General features: G+C 34.8%; 1 protein-coding gene across 3 annotated transcripts in view; it reads left to right on the plus strand.

The window, feature by feature from the left end:
• The window catches only part of diaph3 (diaphanous-related formin 3), a 475,404-nt gene that overhangs the window by 272,289 nt on the left and 177,906 nt on the right, over positions 1-25,209 (plus strand). For all 3 annotated transcript variants that reach the window (XM_056468166.1, XM_056468167.1, XM_056468168.1), the window contains 2 exons: positions 7,998-8,237; positions 17,963-18,092. In XM_056468166.1, the coding sequence (XP_056324141.1) occupies positions 7,998-8,237; positions 17,963-18,092 (370 nt within the window). The remainder of the gene's footprint in view (positions 1-7,997; positions 8,238-17,962; positions 18,093-25,209) is intronic.

Below are 25,209 nucleotides of genomic sequence, written 5' to 3' on the forward strand. Positions count from 1 at the left end.
AGCTTCAAATAAGTAGCTTCAGTATGTAGCTTCAGTATGTAGCTTCAAATAAAATGATTACTTCAGTCATTATTAATAATAATAATAATTATTATTATTAGTACTAGAGTGATTTCTGAAGGAATGTGTCACTCTGAAGACTGGAGTAATGAAGCTAAATTATCTGTGAAGTCACTGGAATAAATAATTCAATTAAATGATAAAGTACTTTGAACAGTTATTTTATAGTGCAATGACATTTTACAATTTGTACTGTATTTTTGATGAAATAAATGCAGCCTTGGTGAGCAGGATAAGCTTGTTTTAAAACATTTAATTGGAAGTAAAAGAAAGAGACAAGAGTTGTTTCATGCAACAGTGTGGCCTGTCATTGTGTTTGGGGTGTTTATTATATAATGAGGGATAAGGTGCAGCGGTTTATGCATGCGTGGGCAGCAGGAAACGATGCATTTGCAGTTCAGAGAACTATCCAGTTCAAAGGGAATTCTTAATCTCTCATAGTGCCATTGCAAGCAGTTTTGTACTCTTTGTTCTTTTCTGGAGCTAGAACTCTGAACTCTTTGTTTGCTGCCTGCTAAGTGGACCTTACATTATAGCATGTGCAACTACCAGTGCCTGAAGATCCTATGAGGTGTTTGTGTGTAAGCTTGTTTTTTTAATTGTGTGTGTGTGTGTGTGAGACGCTTCTATTTTAGCCATCTGTTTTGATTCTCCAAATAAACACTTTTAATGGCTGCATGCGGTATTTTTAGCTTCTGATAAACTGTTTCGCTTTAGTCAGGTGAAGCTGAGCGTAAAGAATTACACATCTTACCGGAAAACTCTTGGAGAAGAGAAATCTCCTGTTGCCATAGCAACCGTTTTTTAGCAGGTCTAAGTTCAAGGTGCACAAAGAGAAAAAGTTTAAATCAGGCAAACGAACTCAGCCAGACAATAGAGGCTGGAAGATAAAACAGGTGTGTGTGTGTGTGTGTTTTCCCGAAACCTATTGAGTCTTCCAGCAGGCCATATACACTAGAGATGCAAAGAGTGTGTTCAGGGTCTGCTGGGACGCTCACACACACACACACACACGCATTTGAAACCCCTCTGTTGTTGAGCAGGCACTCTGGGTGGTTGTGTGAAATGATGATTTAGCTTCCTGATAAAGAATAATACTTAAAACAGCGGAAAAGTTGTTCCCGTCTGAATACAGTCACATGCTGAGTGGCAGCACACCAGTGTTACCTCCACCCTGTCTGCAGGTGCATTTGAGTTTAAAGGGTGATTTGAATGTCTTACCTTGAGGACTCGGTGCTGTAGAGTTTAGCTGGAATCATGCCGTTTCCCCTAAGGGTGGATGGATTTGAATTGGTTTCATGTACTTTTATGCACAACATGCATTATGTTTATGTGAAGAGTAGCAAAAAAGAAAAAAAAAACTTGTTTTCTGAAATAAACGGTATGTAATTCATCAAAATAATGTGAAATTGTAAGTAGTTAAACTGAAAAAAAGATAATTCTGTAAAGGGTGCATAAAACTATTCAGTTTTGGAGTTTGGAATTATGTGGTATACTTCTCCAAAACAGAATTATTTCAATAAAAAAAAAAACCCAGAAATGACAAGGTTTACATGGACATCAGTAACCAAATTATTTGCCTTAATCTGAACAAGACAATAATATGATTGTGTTTACATGAGTTACTTTTTGAATGTTCCTTTCATGATCCCATTTTACGTTATAGCACATAATTCGATTCACGTCACCACGCTATCCACAAGTCCACTGGAGTTTCATGTAATTTCGGGTGTTTCATTTTTAATTTGTTGACTTTAACTGCAGTTTGGCACTTTCACTTTCATACGGGAACATTTCATGCATGTCCCCATGACAAATGAGATATTGGATGCGAGTATGAACTGCTGGAAGATTGTTGTTTTAATGGAATTTGAGACCACACGCCGTATGGGGGAGAATAGTGTCAAACAGCCATTTGTGTATAGACCACATGTGCCCAAACTTTTTCTTATGAAAGACTTGGGTGAGGGCTGTGGGCCGAAGGTACATATACCAAACTGTGTTGCATTAAAGTTGCCATGGGTAATTAATAATATTTAAAAATAACTACAAACCATTGCTATTATATTAACTAGTGCAGCATTTTTTTATATTAAATTTATGACAGTAAAAACAAAAACAATCACATTTATAACAGAATTGAGTTCAATGCTGAATACACGAGACAAGCTGCACCTGTTTTTGCCTCGATTTGATGTCTTGCTGATGTCTTCTGCACTGATCTCTGCCCGTAGTGTGGCAGTATTTACATTTTTTAAAAATTGGACTAATTTACAACATCACTAATTAAAACATTTAATTTTAGTTCGCTTTTTTGTGTAGCTTGGCAATAAAACAATTGAAAAAGGTTGTGTTTTATTAGAAATTACAATCTCAGTTAAAGGCATTCGCCCCCAACTTTCCCATCACTCTCTTCTTAGAAAGGATGGTTGACCAAACCGCTGTGCCTATTTTGGGCATCTTTGGTATAGACTCTCCTGCTGCAAAATGATGCGAAAATCTTGCATTACGGTAATAGTTTGATTAGTTGACTGTATTCAATTCACATGTCTGTACTGCACTTCAAAACTGCAACTAAAATTGGCATACTCCACTTGATTATGACTTTAGTCAAATTAAATTAATCTAAAATTGCTGATTACATGGTAAACTCTTAATCAGAGTATTGTCTTAATCATATTAAAAGTAGATTATTGGTGTCAATGTAAACGTACTCAGTGTTGTTGTCTAGTGGCACGTCTGTTTTCCGCATTAATATTTATAAGAAATGTCTTTTGACCACCAGTTTATGAATGACTACTGATTGATGTCTTCTAGAAACTTGCTGTCACATGAATACATTAACAATGCTTTTTAATTGTTTAATATTTATTAATATTACAGTATTCATTAACCAGATCAAACAAATACAGTCTTTATTCATGCACTTTTTATTGCCTGTTTTTGCCATCCAATTTATTCCTATTCAGGTTATTGCATCCTTTTTTGGTATATGCTTTATCATTCTGTCTTTATCCAAGGTGTTTAACTGTTTGACCTAAACAAAAGGTTAAATAAATAATAAAATAAACAAATAATAATAAATAAATGTATGCGCTTTAATGAGATATGAAATGGTTGTTTGTGAACTGTCAGTTTGATTGTTGAACTGAATAAATCCGTTTTATTTTTTAACTGTGACTGGTTAACCAGGTTTTGAAGTCCACAAAGCCAGAGGTGTCTGTAGTTAAAGAAACACCCACATATACAAAGCTGCTTTTGTTCAGAAATAATGTGTTACTTTGAACTAGACTGCGAAAAGGCTCCCAGCACTGATCAAAGAGAATATTTGCTACTGAAGATGCCATTCTAATTGAGGTGTGAAATGTCTAGACAACATAATGTCTAAATTGACCCTGTTTAGTGTCTTTATTTTCTGGTGTTGTTGTATACAGTTGATCAGTGCATCGCTTATTCTAAAGAAGAAAACAAAAGTAGCTGTTTGTTGTTTTAATAATATGTAATTTTTTTCTCTGCTTTAAAAAACAACATTCTACTTGGATGATAATAATAATAATAATTCATTCTGAGGTACAAACTAAGCATAGAAATGGGGCAGATGTGTGTTTTTTAATCTGATGTGGTTGTTTTTGCCAAGTGGCTGGTCCAAATTGCACATTGATAGGAGTTAGAGAAGGGATCAGAAATATTTAGTGAGCGGGAGGTTTGTGGGTGACAATACTTTTATGTCAGAGGAGAATGACCAGACTGGTTTAGCTGATAGTAAGCAACAGTATATTGATACATAATGACTTGTTAAGCCTGAGCTCTGTAGAGGAGCATCTCTGAAAAAATCAAACCTTGAAGCAGATGAGCTACAGCAGCAGCTTGCCATGTATCAGTGGTTCAGGCTGCTGGTGTTTGTCTGTTGGTTTGGTGAAAATTTACTTACTGAGTATTGTTTCCACACCACAGCCTACTTATGGATTGTTGGTGACCATGTCCATCTCTTTATGACCACTGCAGGATCTGAGACCTGATAATTGTCTTACTGCCAGCACAGTAAAAAATGCTCAAATAATCTCAGATTGGTTTCTTAAACATAACCATGAGCTCATTATACTCAAACTGACTTCACAGCCACCAGATTTCACTTCAGTAGAGTACCTTTGGGATGTGGTGGAATGGGAGCTTTGCATCATGAAGGTGCGGCTTACAAATCTGCAGCAACTGTGCGATGCTGTCAATATAGACCAAATCTGCTGAGGATTTTCTTCCAGAATTTTGTTAAATCTTGAAGAATTGATCCTTTACATAGTGTGATGATGCATTTAAATGTCATCAGCATTTTAAATCCTTGAAACTTTTTAATAATTTGACTAAAAAAGTGTGTGTGTATATATATGTATATATATATATATATATATATATATATATATATATATATATATATATATATATATATATATATATATATATATATATATTTACAAAGCTATACTTTTTGTAACATAATTGCATGAAAATGAATAATTACTGTTTCCAATCATGAGTCTATTTTATGGGTTGGACAGTACATTTGGCATTAACCCCTTTCACACATACAGACAAAATTACCGGCGATTTTTCGGAAAAAGATGATGTACCATTACCGGTAATTTCCCAGCACAAATGGAAAATTGCCGGAAAGAGCACATTCACATTTAAAACGCGCTGACGTGGTCATCTACTCTGACCAATCTGGTCTACTCTGGACAATCAAGCTGTTTATGAAAGTAAACGACTTTAAATCTTTCTCCAGACACATTTAGCTGCAGCTTGTTAATCATTTAATGTGTCTATGTTGCTTATTTGTGCCAAATTTGTAAAAAATGACAAATAAAATGCTTATGAATGATAAACCGCTGTGAGTTTACCTGCATGACGCGAGTGCATGAACTCAAATGTACATCTTAGTATGCAATAGTTTTCCTCCATATCTTTTCATTGATGTTGTTCACAATATCCGTTATTTGGTTCTTCCTTGGGACAAAAGCAGCAGCATGAATGCTAAAGTTTTAAGAAAAAGTGAAACCATCAAGAAAAAGACCTTCATGTTTAATACAAGCACAGCTGTTTAGAGCTCAGTTTTGGTTAGTGATGTCAGAATTTACAGGTATTTTGGAATGGATCTGTGAATGGCCCTTTCTGGGAAAAAATCCGGAACGTCCTTGTCTGTGTGAACAGCACATATTTGAATTTACCGGTAAAGTCGTTCTGCAAATTTTCCGGATATTTACTGTGTGAAAGGGGCTATTGCTCTCACTTCCTGCTGCCGTTACCGGTCTCACACAATTGTTTTCCTAATTTTGAACTCGTGAAAACTCGTGAACTCGTTTTTTTATTGTTTAAACAAACGGGAATGCAAAAAAATAATAAAATCAACCTTGGTATTCTCCCATCACTCCTCTTTTTTGTTTACCCAACTATGACGATTTCTCCTGCTGAGAAACCCAGAAATCTGGGTCCATTAAGGCAGTGTTTCCCCAGCCCTGTTCCTGAAGGCAAACCAATAGTTCACATTTTCAACCTTGCCCTAATCAAACACACCTGAATCAACTCATCAGAACATTAGAAGAGACTCCAGAACCTGAAATGAATGGGTCAGATAAGGGAGACATCCAAAATATGTACTATTGGTGTGTCTCCGGGAACATGGTTGGGAAATACTGCATTAAGACAGTTGTAGCAAAAGTGTACCTAAAAAAAATACAGGCAAGTGTATGTTTATCTGCCTTTCTGTCTACTAGACACTTTGATGAATAATTACTTGTATGTGGTGATTGCGGGCATCATTTCTGAGGGGAGAGTGTACACATCCCCATCAATTTTTTATAGTTGGGAGAGATTTGATTCGGAGTCTGTTTTATTGTAGATTAGCTCTGTCTGACACACAGAAGATGGCTGCTAAAAGTGTGAATATTTAAGCACATAAATTAGGCATTTCACTTTGCCCTATTTTCTTTTCCTCGTCTTATTTCCCCCTTTTCCATCAGCTCCTTTGTTTCAGTTTGGATTTGTTGTGCTTTAGTTTTTTTATTTATTTATTTTTTTGGTCTCGGATGATGAAATGCTCCCTGGATTTATTTATACACACATGCAGACTGATTGCACTGTGCGTGCAAGTACGCGAGATGATATCTGATTATGGAAAACAACTCTAGACATATTAATCACATCTCAGTATTGGAGTATCTTAATTACACCCTTAATTTGTGATAACTAATTGGCTTTTATGGGGCAAATTGTGTCCTCCTCAACCCTCCCTCCCAACACTTAAATACACAACATACACATACACACATATTTGCATGCAGGCTTTGGCTTACGTTCGCACATGCTGTTGTACTCATTATTGAAAAGGATTTTACTATAAATGAAAACATTTTAAATTGAACCATTTATCTGATGCTGTCAGCATTTTTGCAATGCAAGTGTGACATAATAATATGCACTTTGCACTTTTACAATACTTTTACAGTATGCAATTGTTGCCTTATTCTTGTAGTACAAATAAATGGTAAATAATGCTCTCATGGGCAGCACTGTGGTGCAGTGGGTAACACAGTGGGTAGCACAATCGCCTCACAGCAAGAAGGTCGCTGGTTCGAGCCCAGAGCTGCGTCAGTTGGCATTTCTGTGTGGAGTTTGCATGTTCTCCTGGGTTTCCTCCGAGTGCTCCGGTTTCCCCCGGGTGTTCTGGTTTCCCCCACAAGTTCAAAAATGTGGTATAGGTGAATTGGGTAAGCTAAATTCCCCGTAGTGTATGAGTGTGTATGGATGTTTCCTAGTGATTGGTTGCAGCTGGAAGGGCATCCGCTCCGTAAAACATATGCTGGATAAGTTGGCGGTTCATTACACTGTGACGACCCCAGTTTAATAAAGAGACTAAGCTGAAAAGAAAATGAATGAATGAATGAAAAATGCTCTCATAAAAAAATCATATTAAAGAAAAAGCCTACTTTAAATTTTCTGTTTGCAGTGGAAACAAGCATCCATACATTTATGTACTGTAAAGTAGCAGAACTGCAAATATACAGTGGGGTGAATAAGTATTGACCATATCATGTTTTTTTTCCTGCAAATATTATTTCTAAAGGAGCTGTTGACATGTAATTGAACCAGATTTGGGTGAAAACCCAAACAATACAAGCACAGAAATAAAAAATACTCCCAAAAATAATAACAAAGGGAAAAAGTACTACTGAAATGTATTTAATACTTTATATGAAAGGCTTTTTTGGTGATGGCAGCTTAAAGACGCCTCTCATATGGTGAATGAAGTCACATGAATTTCTCAGGTGTGAGTTTTTCACAGACTTCAACAGAGTGTGATAATCTTGACAGTTCTGGGGGTCTCATTTATCAAATCTGAGCTTTAATTTGTATTTTCTATTGATTTAATTCAGGTGATTGGCTGGGCCATTCTACAGCTTGATTTTCTTTCTCTGAAGGCTGTGTTTTATATCATTGTCTTGCTTAAATGTCCACCGTGGTTTCATCTTCATCACTGACGAAGGGCAGAGGGTTGCTGAAGAACTACTGAGAGATTTCAGCTGTTGTCTGGGCTTTCACTGCCTTTCTACACCTCCCTATCTTCATGTGTTCAATACTTTTTTCATGCATCGTTTCATTGTATCATTGTATTAATTTGTAAACTAATTGGTTTTGTTTCTCTTTGCACATATGGATTTCTTTGGTTGTTTACCAACATCCTGTGAAAGTTTCATGTCAACAGCACCTTTAGAAATATGTGTTATGAGAAAAACGACATGTTCAATACGTTTTTCTCCCACTGTTCTTGTTTAATTCAACAACAAAGTATGCTTGTACAATTGTATTTACAAGCGTCATTATATTTAATATCTCAAACATACTATTTGATATTTTTGCTTGTTTTCACCTTTGTTGTCTTCTAGATGAGCAGTGTGAAACGTCTGAGGCCCAGACTCAACTCCATCCTGTTCAAGCTGCAGTTTGAGGAGCAGGTCAATCACTTGCGTCCAGACATCATGGCGGTGAATGCAGCCTGCGATGAAGTGAGGAAGAGCAAACCTTTCAGCAGGCTCCTGGAGCTCATTCTGCTCACGGGGAACTTCATGAACGCCGGATCGAGGAACGCCCAGTCCTTTGGCTACAACCTCAGTTCGCTCTGCAAGGTTTGTACACAGAGAAAGAGTTTGTATTTGAGTCACAACAGCCATTTGTGCTTCATATCCAGGCCCACACAGACACACTTTTGTCCCTATTTTGTGTACACAAAGTACTCCAATGTATTGAAATATTGTCAAATATGTTAAATGCAGTTCTTTGTGGCTGAAAGCATTGTCAGATGCAAGTCTATGCATTTCTAATACAACTGCTTTAAAAACTGCATGAAATCAAGAGGCTGGTTCTGGTTTCCTAGAGACATATTAAATGTTGTCTATGAGAACTTCCAACAGCGTTATAATTTCATCCAGTCTTAAAGTCATTTATGTGTTCTGCCTTCTCATTTTTGTGAATTATTTGCTTCTGCTTATCTATTTATTCTTGAACCATGGGCATTTTCCATCAAACTCTCTCCTCCTGCTTTCTGTTTTTGGGAAGAAGCCGATAAGATGATAATTTATGTTCGTCTGAAGTTTGTAAAGGAGCCAAAGCTGAGTCACCATCAGACTGGAGCGTCCGGCTGCTGCTTGTGCGTCCTTCACTCGCCTCCCGCACATTTCCCGTTACCTTGACCCCTATCGGTCGGCCCATCTAAAGTGGCTCTCACTGGAGACGCCTGCCGTTGGAGAAGATCTCATTTGATTTAACACTATCAAGCACTCAAGACCACAATAGTCGTATCTTCTGGCATCTATCAAAGTGCAGAGACCAAAAACCACTTTGTGGCTTCTTCTTCTGTTTTCTGAGATAAGTCTCAGAGTAATGACGTAATGCAGACATATATGAGCTTGTCGGTAAGAGGACAGTCTTCATTTTCTATTTAGTCAGGTTTGTTAATGCAATGCTAATGGATATTGGCTGTATCCTTTTGCACAGAGAACACCTTAGCAGTAGGCAAAGAATGATGTAGGGCTGGAACAGTACACAAAAAACATGTATTGGTAAGGAAGAAATGCAAAACTTTCTTGTCATTTTTTAATTATTATTAACATTTGTTAATATCAGCAGTTTAAAACAATTAAAAATAAAACACCTGCCTGTGTCAACTAAACAAATAAATATATTTAAATTAAGATTTACCAGTGAATAAAATCATTCTCAAATATATGAAATAAAAATAATAAAACTTTCCTTTTAATTAAATTCCAAAAAAAGAATGCAGTTAGGACAGGTCTAAATATATTTCAGTCATTTGAAAAACAAATTTACTGCATGGATAAAAGAATTCTGCAGTACATTTTAGTCAACATTGTGTTTAGGATGTCAGCAAAAAGGCAATTTTAATTTCTAAATTTTATATATCTTATATACAAGGGCGGAGTTGACCAATAAGCGAGGTAAGCAACCGCATAGGACCCTGGGAAAATAGGGGGCCCTGACCAATGCCAAGAAGCCTATATTAATCATCCTAAAGCTATTTTATATGTTGTCTATCGTGTTGTAAAATTTGTCTATAACCATTAATAGTTTAATGTTAATACTTTTTTTCTAAACTGGCATTAATAGTGCCAGTTAATTCATTAATAGTGGAAGATTTCTCCCGTGCTGCACATGCAAATATTAAAATCTAATCTCAAATTACAAGTAAGGCTAATTAATTGTAAATAGTTTGAGCTTGTTGTTTATTTGGGAATTTATTGTATTAATTTTACATTAAAAAGGTTCCACTTGAAATATGTTTTTAACATGTAGTTAATAAAAAAAAATAAAAAAAAAAAAAAACATGAATATTGAGAGGAGTTTCAATGCTAGGGCCTCATGCCTGGAATTGCTTAGATGCCCCAAATCACTAAGTCTGCCCCAGATTTTATATATATATATATATATATATATATATATATATGTATGTATGTATGTATGTATGTATGTATGTATGTATGTATGTATGTATGTATGTATGTATGTATGTATGTATGTATGTATGTATGTATGTATGTATGTATGTATGTATGTATGTATGTATATATATATATATATATATATATATATATATATATATATATATATATATATATATATATATATGTATGTGTATGTATGTGTATATATATATATATATATATATATATATATATATATATATATATATATATATATATATATATATATATATATATATATATGTATATATATAATTTTTTTTTCGTGTTCTGTTTTTAATACAGGTAAAAATAAAATATAATACAAAATTATAGTGCCTTCGGGATATTAAGGCATCACTAGTCTTCATGTGCAAAGATCTGTTTGTCAGGACAGTGTTGTGTGCTCACACTGACAAACTTTCATACAGTTCAAATGCTCACACTGTAGAAACTGAACAACTGAGCATCATTGCTGCGATATCAAGCAACGATAAATGATTAGAAGCTCTGTCAGAAGCTCAGACACACTCAGATCTGTCATATAATGTCAAATAAGCTTGCATTTCTCTGTGATTTCAATCTTAAAGACAAAAGTAAGCAATGGCTATAGGCTAGGCTAGTTTGCTGTATGTATGGTGTTTTTAAAAAAATGAATGTGGAGGAATAACAATGAATAAAAGAGCGATACAGATGTAGTGCGCCACCTAATATGTTCATGTAGGAATTTGAACTGTCCTTGTTCTGCATGTAAAAAGTATGCATTCAATATTTTACAGTAAACGAAAGGTCCTGTACTGAAACAACTTGATACAAATATTTGAACTTTACCACCTCTAGCATCTTGTTTTATTTATTAAGCATAATAGAACAATGTTATGGCGAGTGTTTTTGTGCTAAGACCTTGACTGGTTTAAGCTTGTCATATATATTTGACACAATAATGTTTGATTTACCTAATCATTGATTAAACTCAATAATTTGAAAGCGTTGTTTAAAATAACTCATTGATTTGCACAGCAAGTGACTGACTTTCCAAATGGTTCATGGATGTTTAAATGATTGGTTAAAAAAACATTCATTCAGCAGTAATTCAGGTCTTCTGTGTGCAAAATGATACATAATCCATTAGCATTATATTAACAAACCTGACTAAATGGAAAATAAAGACTGTCCTCTTACCTACAAGCTCATATATGTCTGCATTACGTCATAATAAACAATCTGCGGTTGCGTTTTCAAAATAAAAGTCCCTCATACTTAGTAAGTTAAATATGGAGGGAAACTATCATTGTTTTCTCGCTAGAAAACATTGTTGCTTATCAACCACAGCCTGAGGCATGAATTTTAATTATCTCAGAGCTGCAAATGAGTTGTGTTCTGTTGATGATGTGGCTACTCGTCAAGTCTGGATGAATGACCTAAAGTAGTCATACACGCAAATGTGGAGGGCGTGGCCCCTGAGTCTCGTCTAGGCATGGGACGATAACCGTTTTCAAGGTATACCTCGGTTTGGAAAAGTCAAGGTTTTAAAACTGCCAACATTTTCTGTAATACCGTTCCTAAGGTATATGTAAGATTTTTTATTTACCTTTTTTTGTTTGTTTTTTTAGGACAACAGTATCTCCAGCACAAAAAAAATCTCCAAAGATGCCATTTTGAATTGTAAAGAAATCTGTGTTTTTGAAACTAATGAAGACGGCAACAGTCAATGATTCATTTGAATTATTTAGCTTAACATGTTTACTGTTCCAAAATATTATAAATATTTCAAAAACTAAAATATATCGTGTTCAAAGGGGAAAAAAGTTTTTGTTTTTTATCCAAACATTTAAAAAGAATATATTTTAGAGCAGTAATCACAATACCGTGAAACCGTGATATTTTTATCCAAGGTTATATACCATCAGAATCTTACACTGGCCCATGCCTAGTCTCGTCAGTTTGTTTTGTCTTCTGATTGGCACATTATCCTTCAGGGTTTTACACTTGTGGGATTTACATGATAACAAGTAAACAATGGTCTCTGAGGCTCACAGTATGTCTATATCGATATTCTGGTCTCTTGTTAATCTACTATGCCTTGGTATACCTAGATTTTCAATATAGGGTACCTTTAAATTAGTTTGAAATCTTTCATAGTCACATGCAGGCGTATGCGTTTTCTGGCTAATTACAATCCCAACTCAACATTGCAGATCTTGCGATGTGGCTATTGCAGATTCGCACATTGTGATATCTATGCTGAAATTATATATTTTGCAGCCCTTAAACTAACATTCTGATATTTATTAAAGCTGCACTCTTATTTCTGTGATATGAACTATATCTTATGTACAACCTGAGTCATAGTCGAACTGGATTAGGCTCCATGCTGCGTTTTTTTTTCTAAATGTATTTTTGTTTGTTTTGTCAAAGTGAGTGACTTGCTCATTAATGTCTGCTCTCAATATAAAACAATTAAGATATGATAATCTATGATAAAGATCAGATTACACTACTATCTGCCCTAGCATTATGGTGGCTTTTCTAATGAGAATGTTTGGGTGAAATAGTCAGATTTAGGTCTAGAGGGGCTGATGGGAAGTATAATTAATTACACAGCAGTCATGGAGATTTATTTAGGTTTCCATGGTTACTCAACACTAGATTTTATATCGGGCTTGATCTGCCTCTCTCTTTCTTTCTTATTAGCCATCCATTTTATTCATTACGACTTTCACTCCTTCTCCTCTCTGTGGTGCTAAAACTCAGAGAGCGGCCATCACTGTGCTTGTGACTCTCTCCGGGATAATGAAATGCCTTGCTGCTCATCATGTCGCCTAGTAGACCCGATAAAAGACCAAAGACTGTATGTGGACACGCTCTCACTCAGACTTTTTCTAATGAAATCACCCAAAAATGAAATGTCAGTCATTATTTGCTCGCCCATGTTGTGCCAAAATCGAATTACTTTTTTTTCCCTGTGAAACTCAAAAGTAAAACATCTGAAGAACGTTCACTAACATTTTTGCTACTATAGCTCTCAGATAATAATGGGCAGAAGGTCTGAAAATGCTCCTGAATTTTGGTCCCTTCCTCACACCGAGCTATTACTGTATATAAGCTTCAGAGAACATGATAAGTAGCATAAATAGTCTGACTTTACGACATTTTTTATATATTATTTGACAGTTTCCATACAAAGCAAGTCTCGTATTAGTTTGGAATGATATTAGAATGACTTAATAATGACAGAATCTACATTTGATCTATATCATCTTGTTTGTACTGTATTTATGAATATTACACTACTGTTTCAGATTGATAAGATGTTTTAATGTTGTTAAAATAAGGGTTTTATAAATTCAAGACTGCATTTATTTGATCAAAAACAGAAAAAAGTTAATTATAGTGTATACAAATGAGATATTGTTTAAAAGAAATCTTTTAATATTTTCAAAAGTGCACTTTTATCATGTCTTTCAATGACAAAATTTCTGCTGGCATTATTTCAGTTTCAGGATCTCATGATCCTTCGGAAGTCTTTCAGATATGCTGATTTGCTTCATAGAATGATTTATTTTTATCATCTATTGTATTTATTATCTACATAAAACAGTGGTTTTCAAGCCGTGGGCCATGGCAATATTGCTGGAGGGCCGCCTGGTAGAAATATCGTTGTTAATATATTTTAAAATGTATAGCTATAACTTGTATAGCTATAACTTGATGAAATAAATATAAACTGTTACTATGCATTCACTATTTGATGTCCCCAATTGGTTTTAATAGCAACCCTTTAAAATTATTATTTTTTTTTTTTTTTTGCTGAACACTTGCTAGGGCTGCACAATATATATCGTTTCAGCATCGATATCGAATAGTCACATCGATATGTGAATATTCACATTGCAAGATCTGCAATGTTGAGTCTGAAGAAGCCAACAACACGTGATTTGTAGAGTTTGCTTGTGTTTTTTAGGCATGTAACTGAGCATTTCAAGAGAGCTTAGAACATTTGAGCTCAAAAAATTATGTTTAGTGGTGTAACAAAGATTTATTTAAAATAATTATTTATCCAGAATTGATACGATTTATGCAACAAAAACGTGTTTTTTTACTTAGAATTTTTGTCTTGTTTCTAGTCCAAATATCCACATTTCAAAGCGAAAACAAAATTATTTTAATCACCACATTTGCTTGATTTAAGGGAAAAAAGATTAATTTCTTAAAGTGAAAACAAAATATTTTTAGTTGATCTAAGAATGATTAGATATTTGGACTAGAAACAGGACATAGCAAAGGAAGAAAAGCATTTTTTTGCATTGTGATTATTCCATTTTTGCACCTAATCAGTGCTGTCAAATTGGGTGGTTTTGAATTTGATTGTGTGGGTAAAAAACTGCATTGGCACTTTAACAATACTTTGGCAGTTTTGAAAAGTAACTTTTATATGCAACCTTTAAAAAAAAAATTAATTGTACAAAATCTGACTTCCTTTCGTGTGCACGCACGTCACACAGCGCCTGCAGTTAAATTAACATCAGTTTATTATGACACTTATCGTTCATTTTTCCCAAAATTGACAGCAAGAACAAACATAGATTGACAAGAAGCATCTAATTATGTTCAAAACAATTTAAAAACGCCAAATGAGATGAATTTATGCCCCATTTTGGAAAGTAAAACAATAGGTAGTGTAATCTACACAAAGTGTGAGGGTGAAAGGGGGCAGTGTTTCGATGTGATCTGGTTATGTTGTGGTTCTGCTGGTGTTGGTTAAAAAATATGACAGTTAAAGTAACTAGATTAATTTTGGTTTAAATAAATAAAATGTTACAATATTAATCTAATATTTTGGGCGTTTTCTTTTTATGTGTGCTTGTGTTTTGGACAGCTTTTGGCCTGGAAAAAGTCAGCTACAGTTTATCTGGCAACACTGTACCTAATTACTATTAGACTAACCAGAAAACACCAAATAGCTATTCAAAAGCTATTCAAACCATCTTTAAAAAAAAAAAAAAAAAAAAAAAAAATATATATATATATATATATATATATATATATACATACATACATACATACAGTATATCGCAATATCACATTTTTCCAAGATCGTGCAGCCCTAGGACATGCTGTCAATGAGTCCAGTGCACCAGTTCTCTTCCAGTTTTGACTACTTGTCTGACTCGAGAGCTGCAGATCCCAATGCAGCAGGGCAATATTTCATAGGTGAATGATACTTAAAATATCTGTGGGACTCCTGCAAAATGAATATATGCAAAAATAAATAAATAAAAAGGGAAATAAATTGGTATTAAACCACACAATATAGTTACAAAGACCCATTATTAAGGCCCAATCCCAATTCTACCCCTTAGCCCTTCCCCTTACCTAGCGTTCACGTCTAAAATTTAGCTTGAAGGCAATTTTTTTTTTAGGACCACACTTGAAACCAAGGGGTAAGAAAATTTCCCAGAATACACCAGCCACAATGGCAGAATCACTGCACCCGGAAGTAAGAAGATCCACAAATTTGTATTTTTGTCATTATTACGAATTTTTACAACAAACAAACATATGTTTTAATATATTCATAACCGCGTTCATGTTTTACAGTCATGCTTTTTTTTAAAAAACGCTAAAATAAAAACCTCTAAATTTCGTGATCTATATTCCATAATCATAACTCCTGTACAGCAGTTCCACAATATTCTGACACTCGATGACACATGAATACCCTGTCAGAAAAGTCTAGTTTCTGGGAATGAGGTTTTTACAGTGTCTGCTATAGCGTTAATGTTGTTTTTGGTGTATTTACATTGAGTTTGGCCACTGTGTAAATGCACAGTACAGTTACGATCTTATTGCCACATTATATCATTATTATGATAATATCAATGCCTTCAGTGATTTCCTGAAGATAAATACTAAAAAATAGCATAACTGGAATAACTACAGCAGTCGTGTTCGCCTGATCTCATATGAAGCATGAGATTGCGATGACATATGATGATGTGTGCAGGTGCTGTAGTGCTGTCCCAATTCTTAGGGGTACATTTTGAAGCCCTTCCCCTTCACACTCTGTTTCAAGGGCCAATGGGAAGGGGAAGGGGCAGGGGTACAAAAATAGAATTGGGATTGGGCCTAAGGCTCTTTCACGTAGGAAATAGCAAGTGATGGAATCGCCACATGTCGGTGCATGTTCCTCTCACAGTGCAAGCGTTGTCGCAGTGCATGCATTGCAGGTCAGACATTGCCATCTAGTTACACTCAATAAGGTAACATTGGTATTTGCTCATATCTAACAGAAATGTTGTGTGGAAGCTGAGCAGAACTTTAATAACGTGGAAAAAACTGCCCCACCCTAACAGAAATCACTGACAGAAAGTTTAAAAGAAGACTTATCTGAAATGCTCTCACTTCTCATCAATATAATTGCTTTAAAAATAATCAACAATAATGACCGCAGACATTTGAATAGACTTCTGTTTGTGTATTCTGTATAAGGAACTTGTGATGTGTAATATACACAAATATATCTTCAGCTCATGTATGTTTCATGTCAGCACTCAAACCTGTCTTAATATCCACTTAAGGGTCTCGTCCATCAGAGCTAATGGAGGGATCCATTCTCACTTTGGGGAGAGAGAGAGACTACATCTCTTACATCTGCACAGTGCAATACAGTCCCTGATGGGCAGGAGTAACAAAGAAAGTGTGTCGTTTTCTGCCTTTCAAGTTCCTCGCCTGAGGGCCCGTCCTGATGTTCTCTCTCTGCCTCTGTTGATCTGATAGTTTGTTTGTTTGTGTTTATTCTGAATTTAACCTGTCAGTATCGTCGTCTTTTGCTCACAGTGGGTTTATCGAGCATATTTATTTGTCAAAAGATTTGAAAGCCATTCTCTTTGAACGCGCGACTCTCACGTCACTGCTTGATCTCATCAGCGGAGGATGGTTCACTGTGTCAGAGACGTCAAACTCATGAATGTTGTTGATTTTATTTATTTCTTTTATTCTTTTTTCAATCGAGAACCAATACTCAAGATGCTTTCAAAGACATCAGCAGACTCGGACTGCAGGATCTGAATAGATATTTTTAGGATTCTTTGTTCCTGTGTCATTTTCATACTACTTGGATGAAATGTGCGAAAGCAATTTGTAGATCCTGACTATTTTTTTCATCGTATTTTTTTGAGAAGACCTTTCAGGCAGAGAAACAAATCTCATTTCGTCCCCCTCCATCCGTCTAACGCTTCACATGGCTTCCAAATGTTCTGACACTGCAATTATCCAGTTGAACCCAAGTGTGTATATCCCGCTCAAAGCTTCTGTCAGAAGACGTGCATTTAAAAGAATTGGCAGAGTGCGAGATAGTGGTGAGTACTAAAATGGGCTAGATGGAAAGTCGATTTCTCCAATTTTCATCTCTCATTTCATGAGGGCCTGTTTGTAACTCTGTTTTTCCTTCAGCTCCATCTCTCATTCACTCCTCGTGATAATCAAGCATCCTAAATCGTCATGCTGCACCACCCAGAAGAGCTTAATAATGTTTGCACTATATGCGTTAATCAAATGCTTTTTGCTGTGGCTTTCATCCGTGTGCCATGATGATAATCATAACTGACAATGAAAATGTCTTGCTTTTCTAGTCCGGCGGCGATTTCAGTGTACTATCAAATTAACTTGTCAGACGTGAAGGCGGCAGGCACTGATGGCTTTCTTCAAGATTCTCTTGATTTTGCTCCATTTCTCGAATGTTCTGAACATCCAAATATTTGCATTCTTATATATGTTTTCCTATTCTGATTTATTATTGAGGTCACATTAAAACAATTGAATTCCTCCTCCTCTTCTCTCTTTTTATCTTTCAATCTTTATTTTGCTCCCAGCTGAAGGACACTAAATCGACTGATCAGAAGTCCACCCTTCTGCATTTCCTGGCAGAGATCTGCGAAGAAAAATTCCCAGAAGTGCTGAAGTTTGTGGATGATCTGCAGCATGTGGACCGGGCCAGTCGAGGTATTGAAACATTTACAAACTCAAAACCTTTCATTATCTAACTTTAAAACATTTTATTTTATTATTCTTTTTTTTTTACTTTATATATTTATTTATTTTACTTTTTTATTTGACTATTTTATTTTATTTTACTTTTTAATTTAATTTAACTTTATTTAACTTTTTTATTTTGTTTTATTTATAATTTTTTTTTATTTTACTTTATTTTATTTTGTTTTACTTTATTTTATTTTGACTTGTTGACTTTTTTATTTTATTTTACTTTTTAATTTAATTTCATTTTACTTTATTTTTTTAATTTATTTTTTTATTTTATTTTTTTACTTTATTTTTTTCCTTATACTATTTTGTTTCTTGCAATTATTTTATAATTGCCATGTTTATGTATATTTTCATGTACAGTTGAAGTCAGAAATTTTCCCAAATGATGTTTAACAGAGCAAGGACATTTTCACAGTATGTCTGATAATATTTTTTTCTTCTGGATAAAGTCTTATTTGTGTTATTTTGGCTAGAATAAAAGCAATTAAAATATTTTTTAAATGAATTTTAAGGTCAAAATTATTAGCCTCTTTAAGCTATATTTTTTGATAGACTACAGAACAAACCAATATTATACAATACTTTGCCTTATTACCCTAACTTGCCTAGTTAATTTAATTAACCTAGTTAGGCCTTTAAATGTCATTTTACGCTGTATAGAAGTGTCTAGAAAAATATCTAGTCAAATATTATTTACTGTAAACTAAATCAGTTATTAGAAATGAGTTATTAAAACTATTATGTTTAGAAATGTGTTGAGAAAATCTCCCTTAAACAGAAATTGGGGGTAAAACAGGGGGGCTAATAATTCAGGGGGGCTAATAATTCTGACTTCAACTGTGTATGTATATCAATCAATGGTAGTATTTGTTTTTATTGCACATGTAATAGGGCTGCACAATATAGGAAAACACTGATATTGCGGTATTTTATTTCCTGCAACAAATATTGAAATATGAACACAGGTTCACAAGATAGTTTGAATAGCGCTATTTGGTGGTTTTCTGCAGTCTAACAGTATTCAGGTACAGAAATTGAATTTCACAGTGCATTGAATAAATGCAAAAAAGGGTTTTCTTACTTTGCTTTGACTCATTTCTAGTCCAAATACTTAAAATTCTTAGATCAAGTAAAAAATACTGTTTTATTTTTAACTTCAGAAGAAATAAGTTGAAAATGAGTTTCAATAAAACAAGCAAAATGATCAGCTACAGAGGTAAAGAAAAATCTTGTTTTCGCTTTGAAATGTAGATAATTGGACTGGAAACAAGACAAAACATTTTTAGCAGAAATCACATGAATTCCATATAAATGCAGTGATTACATACAATTCTGTAGCTCCTGTTCAACTAAAATTCAGACTCAACATTGCATATCTTGCGATGTGACTATTGCAGATGCACACATTGCGATATTGACGCTGAAACAATATATTTTGAAACCCTGTGTGTAAAGTGATGTACACGCTAATTAATTTTTATCAAAAGCAGTAATATATATATTTATATATATATATATATATATATATATATATATATATATATATATATATATATATATATATATATATATATATATATATATATATGTATATGTTGTTTATATATATATTTTTTACAATTTTGTAATTAGTCTATTTTGGGTTGTGGGTTTAGTGGTTTCCATCTAAAAAATCTGAAATGCTTTGAGAGAAAAAAAAAGGGTCCATAGCCACACATCACAGGACAATGCTCAATCTAATCTTTAGCAGTACTCTGGTGCACTGCATTACTCTTTACCACATACTCTGTTTTAGTTCTTGTGTTGAGTTTTATTTATATTTTTTTACATGCTCAGTGCTGCACACACTTTACACAGATAATGTCAGCTTGTGTGTGTACATTTGTGAACTCACATTTAGAAGCCTACAGAGTTGAATAAGATCTCATGATCCTTCTATTGTAACATATTTAACTTATCATGATCAGGAACTACCTATAAGCTGATATTTTCAGACAGTCTACGTGTCTGTCGGTCTATCCGTCTGTCTGTCTGTCTGTGAGAGTTTTAGCAGCAGAAAGAAGCAGAGGGACTGTTGCGTGAGGTCACATTGCCCTCGGCAGCCCTAAAGGCAGAGTCACAACAGGACCAGACCAACTCACTGCATTACCTAATGCTTCCAGGAAACAGGACAGAGAGAGAGAGTGAGAGAGAGCTTTTGGCAGTGAGTTCAAATAATCAAACAGTATAAATAAAGACGCAGTCGGGTTCAGAGAGTATTTTGAAGGGAACATGAAACTTGTGCATTTTTCCACAAGAAACAAAGAAGTCAGCAGGATGTGATGGAGAACAGGATTTAGTAGTTGGGATTTTATTGGATTGTTCGACTTGTTAGGCTGTAATATTATTGGTTTATATTGTTGCTCTCTGGCTGTGTTGTGTTGATTGCATCAGCTGAACATGAAGATTTCAGAGGCAGAAAACGTTATTAGGTTTTTATATGAACTATTATGGAACAAAATAGGATAATGTGCTGTTGAAAAATTATCCACAGGAAGACAAGAGACATTTATTAAGATCTAAATGGGGTTCATTTTGATTCATGTTGACTTGATTATGAACTGTTAGCTCAGTTTGACCTAAAAATGTAAATTTTGTCATTTACTCACCCCCATGTTGCTCCCAACCCCTGCGGTGTTCTTTCCTTCGTTTGGGGACAGGAGTTAGGAAAATGTTTGCTTGCTGCTTTGTGAACAGTGACAACTTAGCTCTCAAAATGACAAAGAGCACTATAAAAGTAAGCTAGATCAACTCATTTATTTAATACTTTTATATATTTATCATTGTTATCCCAAATGTCTAATGATTTGATGTTCACACTGAGCAACAGAATGAGGAAAAAAAGGTTATTCATTTCTCTTTTATCATGGCACGTCTGTTGGGGTCGGATGGGATGGTCTAGGGTATTTCTTTTTCTGATCTGCTGGGAATTTCACATATTGTACAGTCATGTCTAGGTTTTTTAGAGAATGGACCTGAAAAAGAGAAAATAATCAATGAGCGAAAATGTCTTTTTGATGCCAGGGGTCAGAGGAGAATGACCAGACTGGTTTTATCCTTTAGAAAGGCAATAGTAGCTTATAGGGGACCTATTATGCAAAATTCACTTTTATAAGGGGTTTAACACAGTTGTCTGGCAACCATGTGTGAATATAGCCAGCCTTTAAATGAATTCATTCTATTTTTTTTATAATCACATTTAATAGAAACAGTCTGCAGAAACACTTTGACTTTGTACATGTCGTCAGAGGGGGAAAGCCCTGCTCATTTGTGACGATCTCTCCCTCATTAGCATAGACAGCCCTGAGTGAGAAGCAGCCACACTGTAAAACCCCAAAAATTAAGGTAACTCAAACTGTTTGAGGAAACAGATTGCAACAAACCATTTAAGTTCCAAAATTAATTCTAATGAGTACTGTGAATTTACTCCGTTTGTGTAAATAAAGCAATTTGAACACAGTAAAACCAAATAAATGAAGAGAACTAACGGAGAAACCAACGGAGCACTGTAAAACCCAATAAGTTGAGGCAACTCAAAACATTTGAGGAAACCGATTGCTTCAAACCTTAAAGTTTGAAAGTTAAAAAAACTAATCTATATGAGTACTGTGAACTTACTCCATTTAAGTTTAATGAGGTATTTAATTAACTCGTTACTTTCAACACTGAGTTCTATTCACCTGAGTAGAATTAACTTTCAGTAAATTGAGTTAACTACACTCATTTAATTTGATAACGTTGACTATTGGGTTTTACAGTGCAGCCGCCATTTGTTTTTCACACCATACCTACTGAAGCTAATGTCAGTGGCCAAGAGGCATTGTAAATGAGGAGTTTTAGGATGCACACATGAACACTGTAGTGTCCATAGACTGCCTTCTTCTGAGCCCTTCTTTTTGACATTTCCAATTTTTCACAGAGATAACATTAGTCCTGTATAGAATCTGCCACAATGCAGACACACAGGAAATCTGCGGAGGTATGACTGAAGCCTCTCTCTGCGTGCTTCTGGTGACAACTGCACTCGCTCTCTCGGGCACTTGCACTCTCTGTCATTACGGTGCTGCGCGCATTAGCCTAGTTACCCGCATTCGTCAGAGGGTTAACACTCAAATCACACAGGTAATAGCGATTTTAACACTTTTAATATAGGAAGTGCTCGGCTATGCAGAGACCATTACTAATCAGAAATCTAGTGTACATAGCCTTACGTTAGGAAATGCTGTATTGAATTTACAAACAGTCGGCAAGTACCAAAGAACAGATGTAACACATTGATCAAATGTAGTTTTCAGTCACGCTCGTGTAAGTCATATTCAACTTGTTCAGTTTTGCTTTTATTCATTTTTGATTTTCGTCTTCAACACATGATTTATTTACAACACATTTTTAAACATAATAGTTTAACTAACTAATTTCTAATATCTACTTTCTTTATCTTCCCCATAGTGACAGTCAGTGCATAATATTCAGATTAAAGTGTAATTTAAAGACTTAATCAGTTAACTATGAAAGTTGAAATTAGTCAAATTATTTTGTAACTGATTTGGTGTGTATATCAAAAAAATATACAGTAAATATTTCTTAAGAAGGCTATTAATACTGACCTTATTTTTTATTATTAAAAACTGCTTTTAATCAAGAAATAAACAATAAGATATACGACTTATTATGACTCCAGAATAATTTTTTTTTCATATTATTGTCTTATCAAATCAATAGACTACTGATAACCATGTAAACATAGTCAAAAGCCCCAACCCTAGATAAAAGGAGTTTTTTTTGATGACAGCCTTTTCACAGGTTAGTAGTAAGCTAATGTAATTTCCCTTGTCCTCATTTGTAAGTCGCTTTGGATAAAAGCGTCTGCTAAATGACTAAATGTAAATGTAATTTTATAATGCAAATCTCAAATTCATGCTAACCAACAAATGATCAAAGGAAATATATTAATGTAATTCAAATATATAAAATATGAATTGATGTTTGCTTTAAACTTTAATTATATTTGTTCTATTCAAATAAGTTTTTAGATTTTGTCAAGTAAAAGATTTTGTCAAGTAAAAGATTTTTCTAGAGTCATCCACCATAATTTTGTGGCTCAAAAGTAACAGCTCAGGCAACGTTTTGGTATCGGTACCGTTTTAAAAGTATCGATTTAGCACCAGTATCGAAATAATCCAGAACGATACCCAACCCTAATCATAATATCTGTCATACATGTAAATCACAAATAACATCCTTCAATTCGGTCACGTCCAGCGGCCGTCACCCTTGAACCAATCTCATCTCCACCTGTCTATTCCATTGCTCCGTTTGCTTCAACTTTCTTTTGCAGTCTGAAGCAAAAACGGCCAATTCGCCCCACAAGATGTCTATATCTCATCTTTGCTATGACTTCACACACTAATCACTCGCGCTTCATCTGCATCTGCTTACTGCCAAGCTGGAAACTCCCCCGCCCCCTGTTCCATGTAATGTAATGTAATGATTGTGACAGCGCAGGTGAGCTGTCATTTTTCGAGACACACTAAAATACATCACGTGCGCTGCGTATCCAACGTCAATAAGTCATGTAAAACAATTCATTGCAAACTGACATGAATGTAATTTGATTATATGGTTTGAAATTTGATGTTTAATGAAAATATAAAAAATTTTGTGATTATTTAGCGTTTAATTAAGAATTTTGCAGGATCACAAAAATTTTCGAATTTTTGTTGATTTTGCGTTGGATTCAACAATTGCGTAATCATGTAAAACTACAGGGTCTGATTAAAGATCTTCTTTAAATAGACACCCATTACAAGATCTATAAAAGAGCATCTATGAACCCACAGCAAATCAAATCTCGATTCAGATGAGCTATAGCAGCAGAATATCACACCAGTGGAATTAGCATTATAATCGACACATCTGTGTTTGCGAATATTGATATTCTCAAATTAAATGTGCTGCTTTCAGGGTGCTTGAAATCTCTTGTTCACAATTTAGTTCCTTTCTGTAAACGAGCAGCTCTGACGTTCTTTAAAACTTTTTTTTTTGTGCTCCAAGGAAGTAAGTTTAGAGAAATGTTTTTTCTTTCTGCCATATCCCCTTTCTCCTACACTTATTGGCTCTGTCTCTGCAGCTTTTTATTAGTTTCACTTTTTTCCCCCTCCCTGTCTATCTCTTTCCCTCCTGTTCCCCATTTCATTAGTGCTGCCTGCCCTTGTGCCCTTCATCAAAGCTGAAATGGCATTATGGGTAACATATCCCCACCACATTGAATGTCTGTCCCCGCACTACCCTCAGGAAACGGCCTCTGATTGTTTTACAGATATTACTTCCATTATTTTGTCCTTTAGAGCCTGCATTAGCAGGTGTGTGTGTGTGTGTGTGTGTGTTTTGCTCATTGGAGATTGAGATACTTTCATTAAGAATTAGCTCTTGTCAGTCTCTAACTGTTATGGTTTTTCTCCATTGTGGCGCAGTAAGGTCTAGGGTGATTTCCTTCACTGGCTGTTAATGGAGGGTTCATGCATGTGTGTTTCTTCTGTTTTTATTAGAGCTTGCGCTGACTGTTATTGAGGCTTTCTTTTATATTTATTTCCTTTGGCACACACCACCAAAGTGACTTTTAAGAAAGGGCAACAGAATATAGTGAAATGTGCATGGAAATCGAGCAAGCTGCTTAAATAGACAACTAGACCTTCTGAATATCAATACTTAACTTCTGCAAGGACAAATTCAATTCATTCTCATTAAATTCATACATTTTTGATATCAAAGACATTTAAAATGCTAAAAGTTTTAATCCAAATAAACTTCATACAAAAAAATTATATACAGTGTGTATATATATATATATATATATGAACCCTGTAAGATTCTCACAGAATCAGTCAAGTTTGGTGAAGGAAAAATCATGGTTTGGGGTTACATTCAGTATGGGGGCGTGCGAGAGATCTGCAGAGTGGATGGCAACTTCAACAGCCTGGGGTATCAAGACATTTGTGCCGCCCGTTACATTACAAACCACAGGAGGGGGAAGTAG

Source organism: Danio aesculapii, chromosome 11, assembly GCF_903798145.1.
Source record: "Danio aesculapii chromosome 11, fDanAes4.1, whole genome shotgun sequence".
Taxonomy (NCBI): Eukaryota; Metazoa; Chordata; class Actinopteri; order Cypriniformes; family Danionidae; genus Danio; species Danio aesculapii.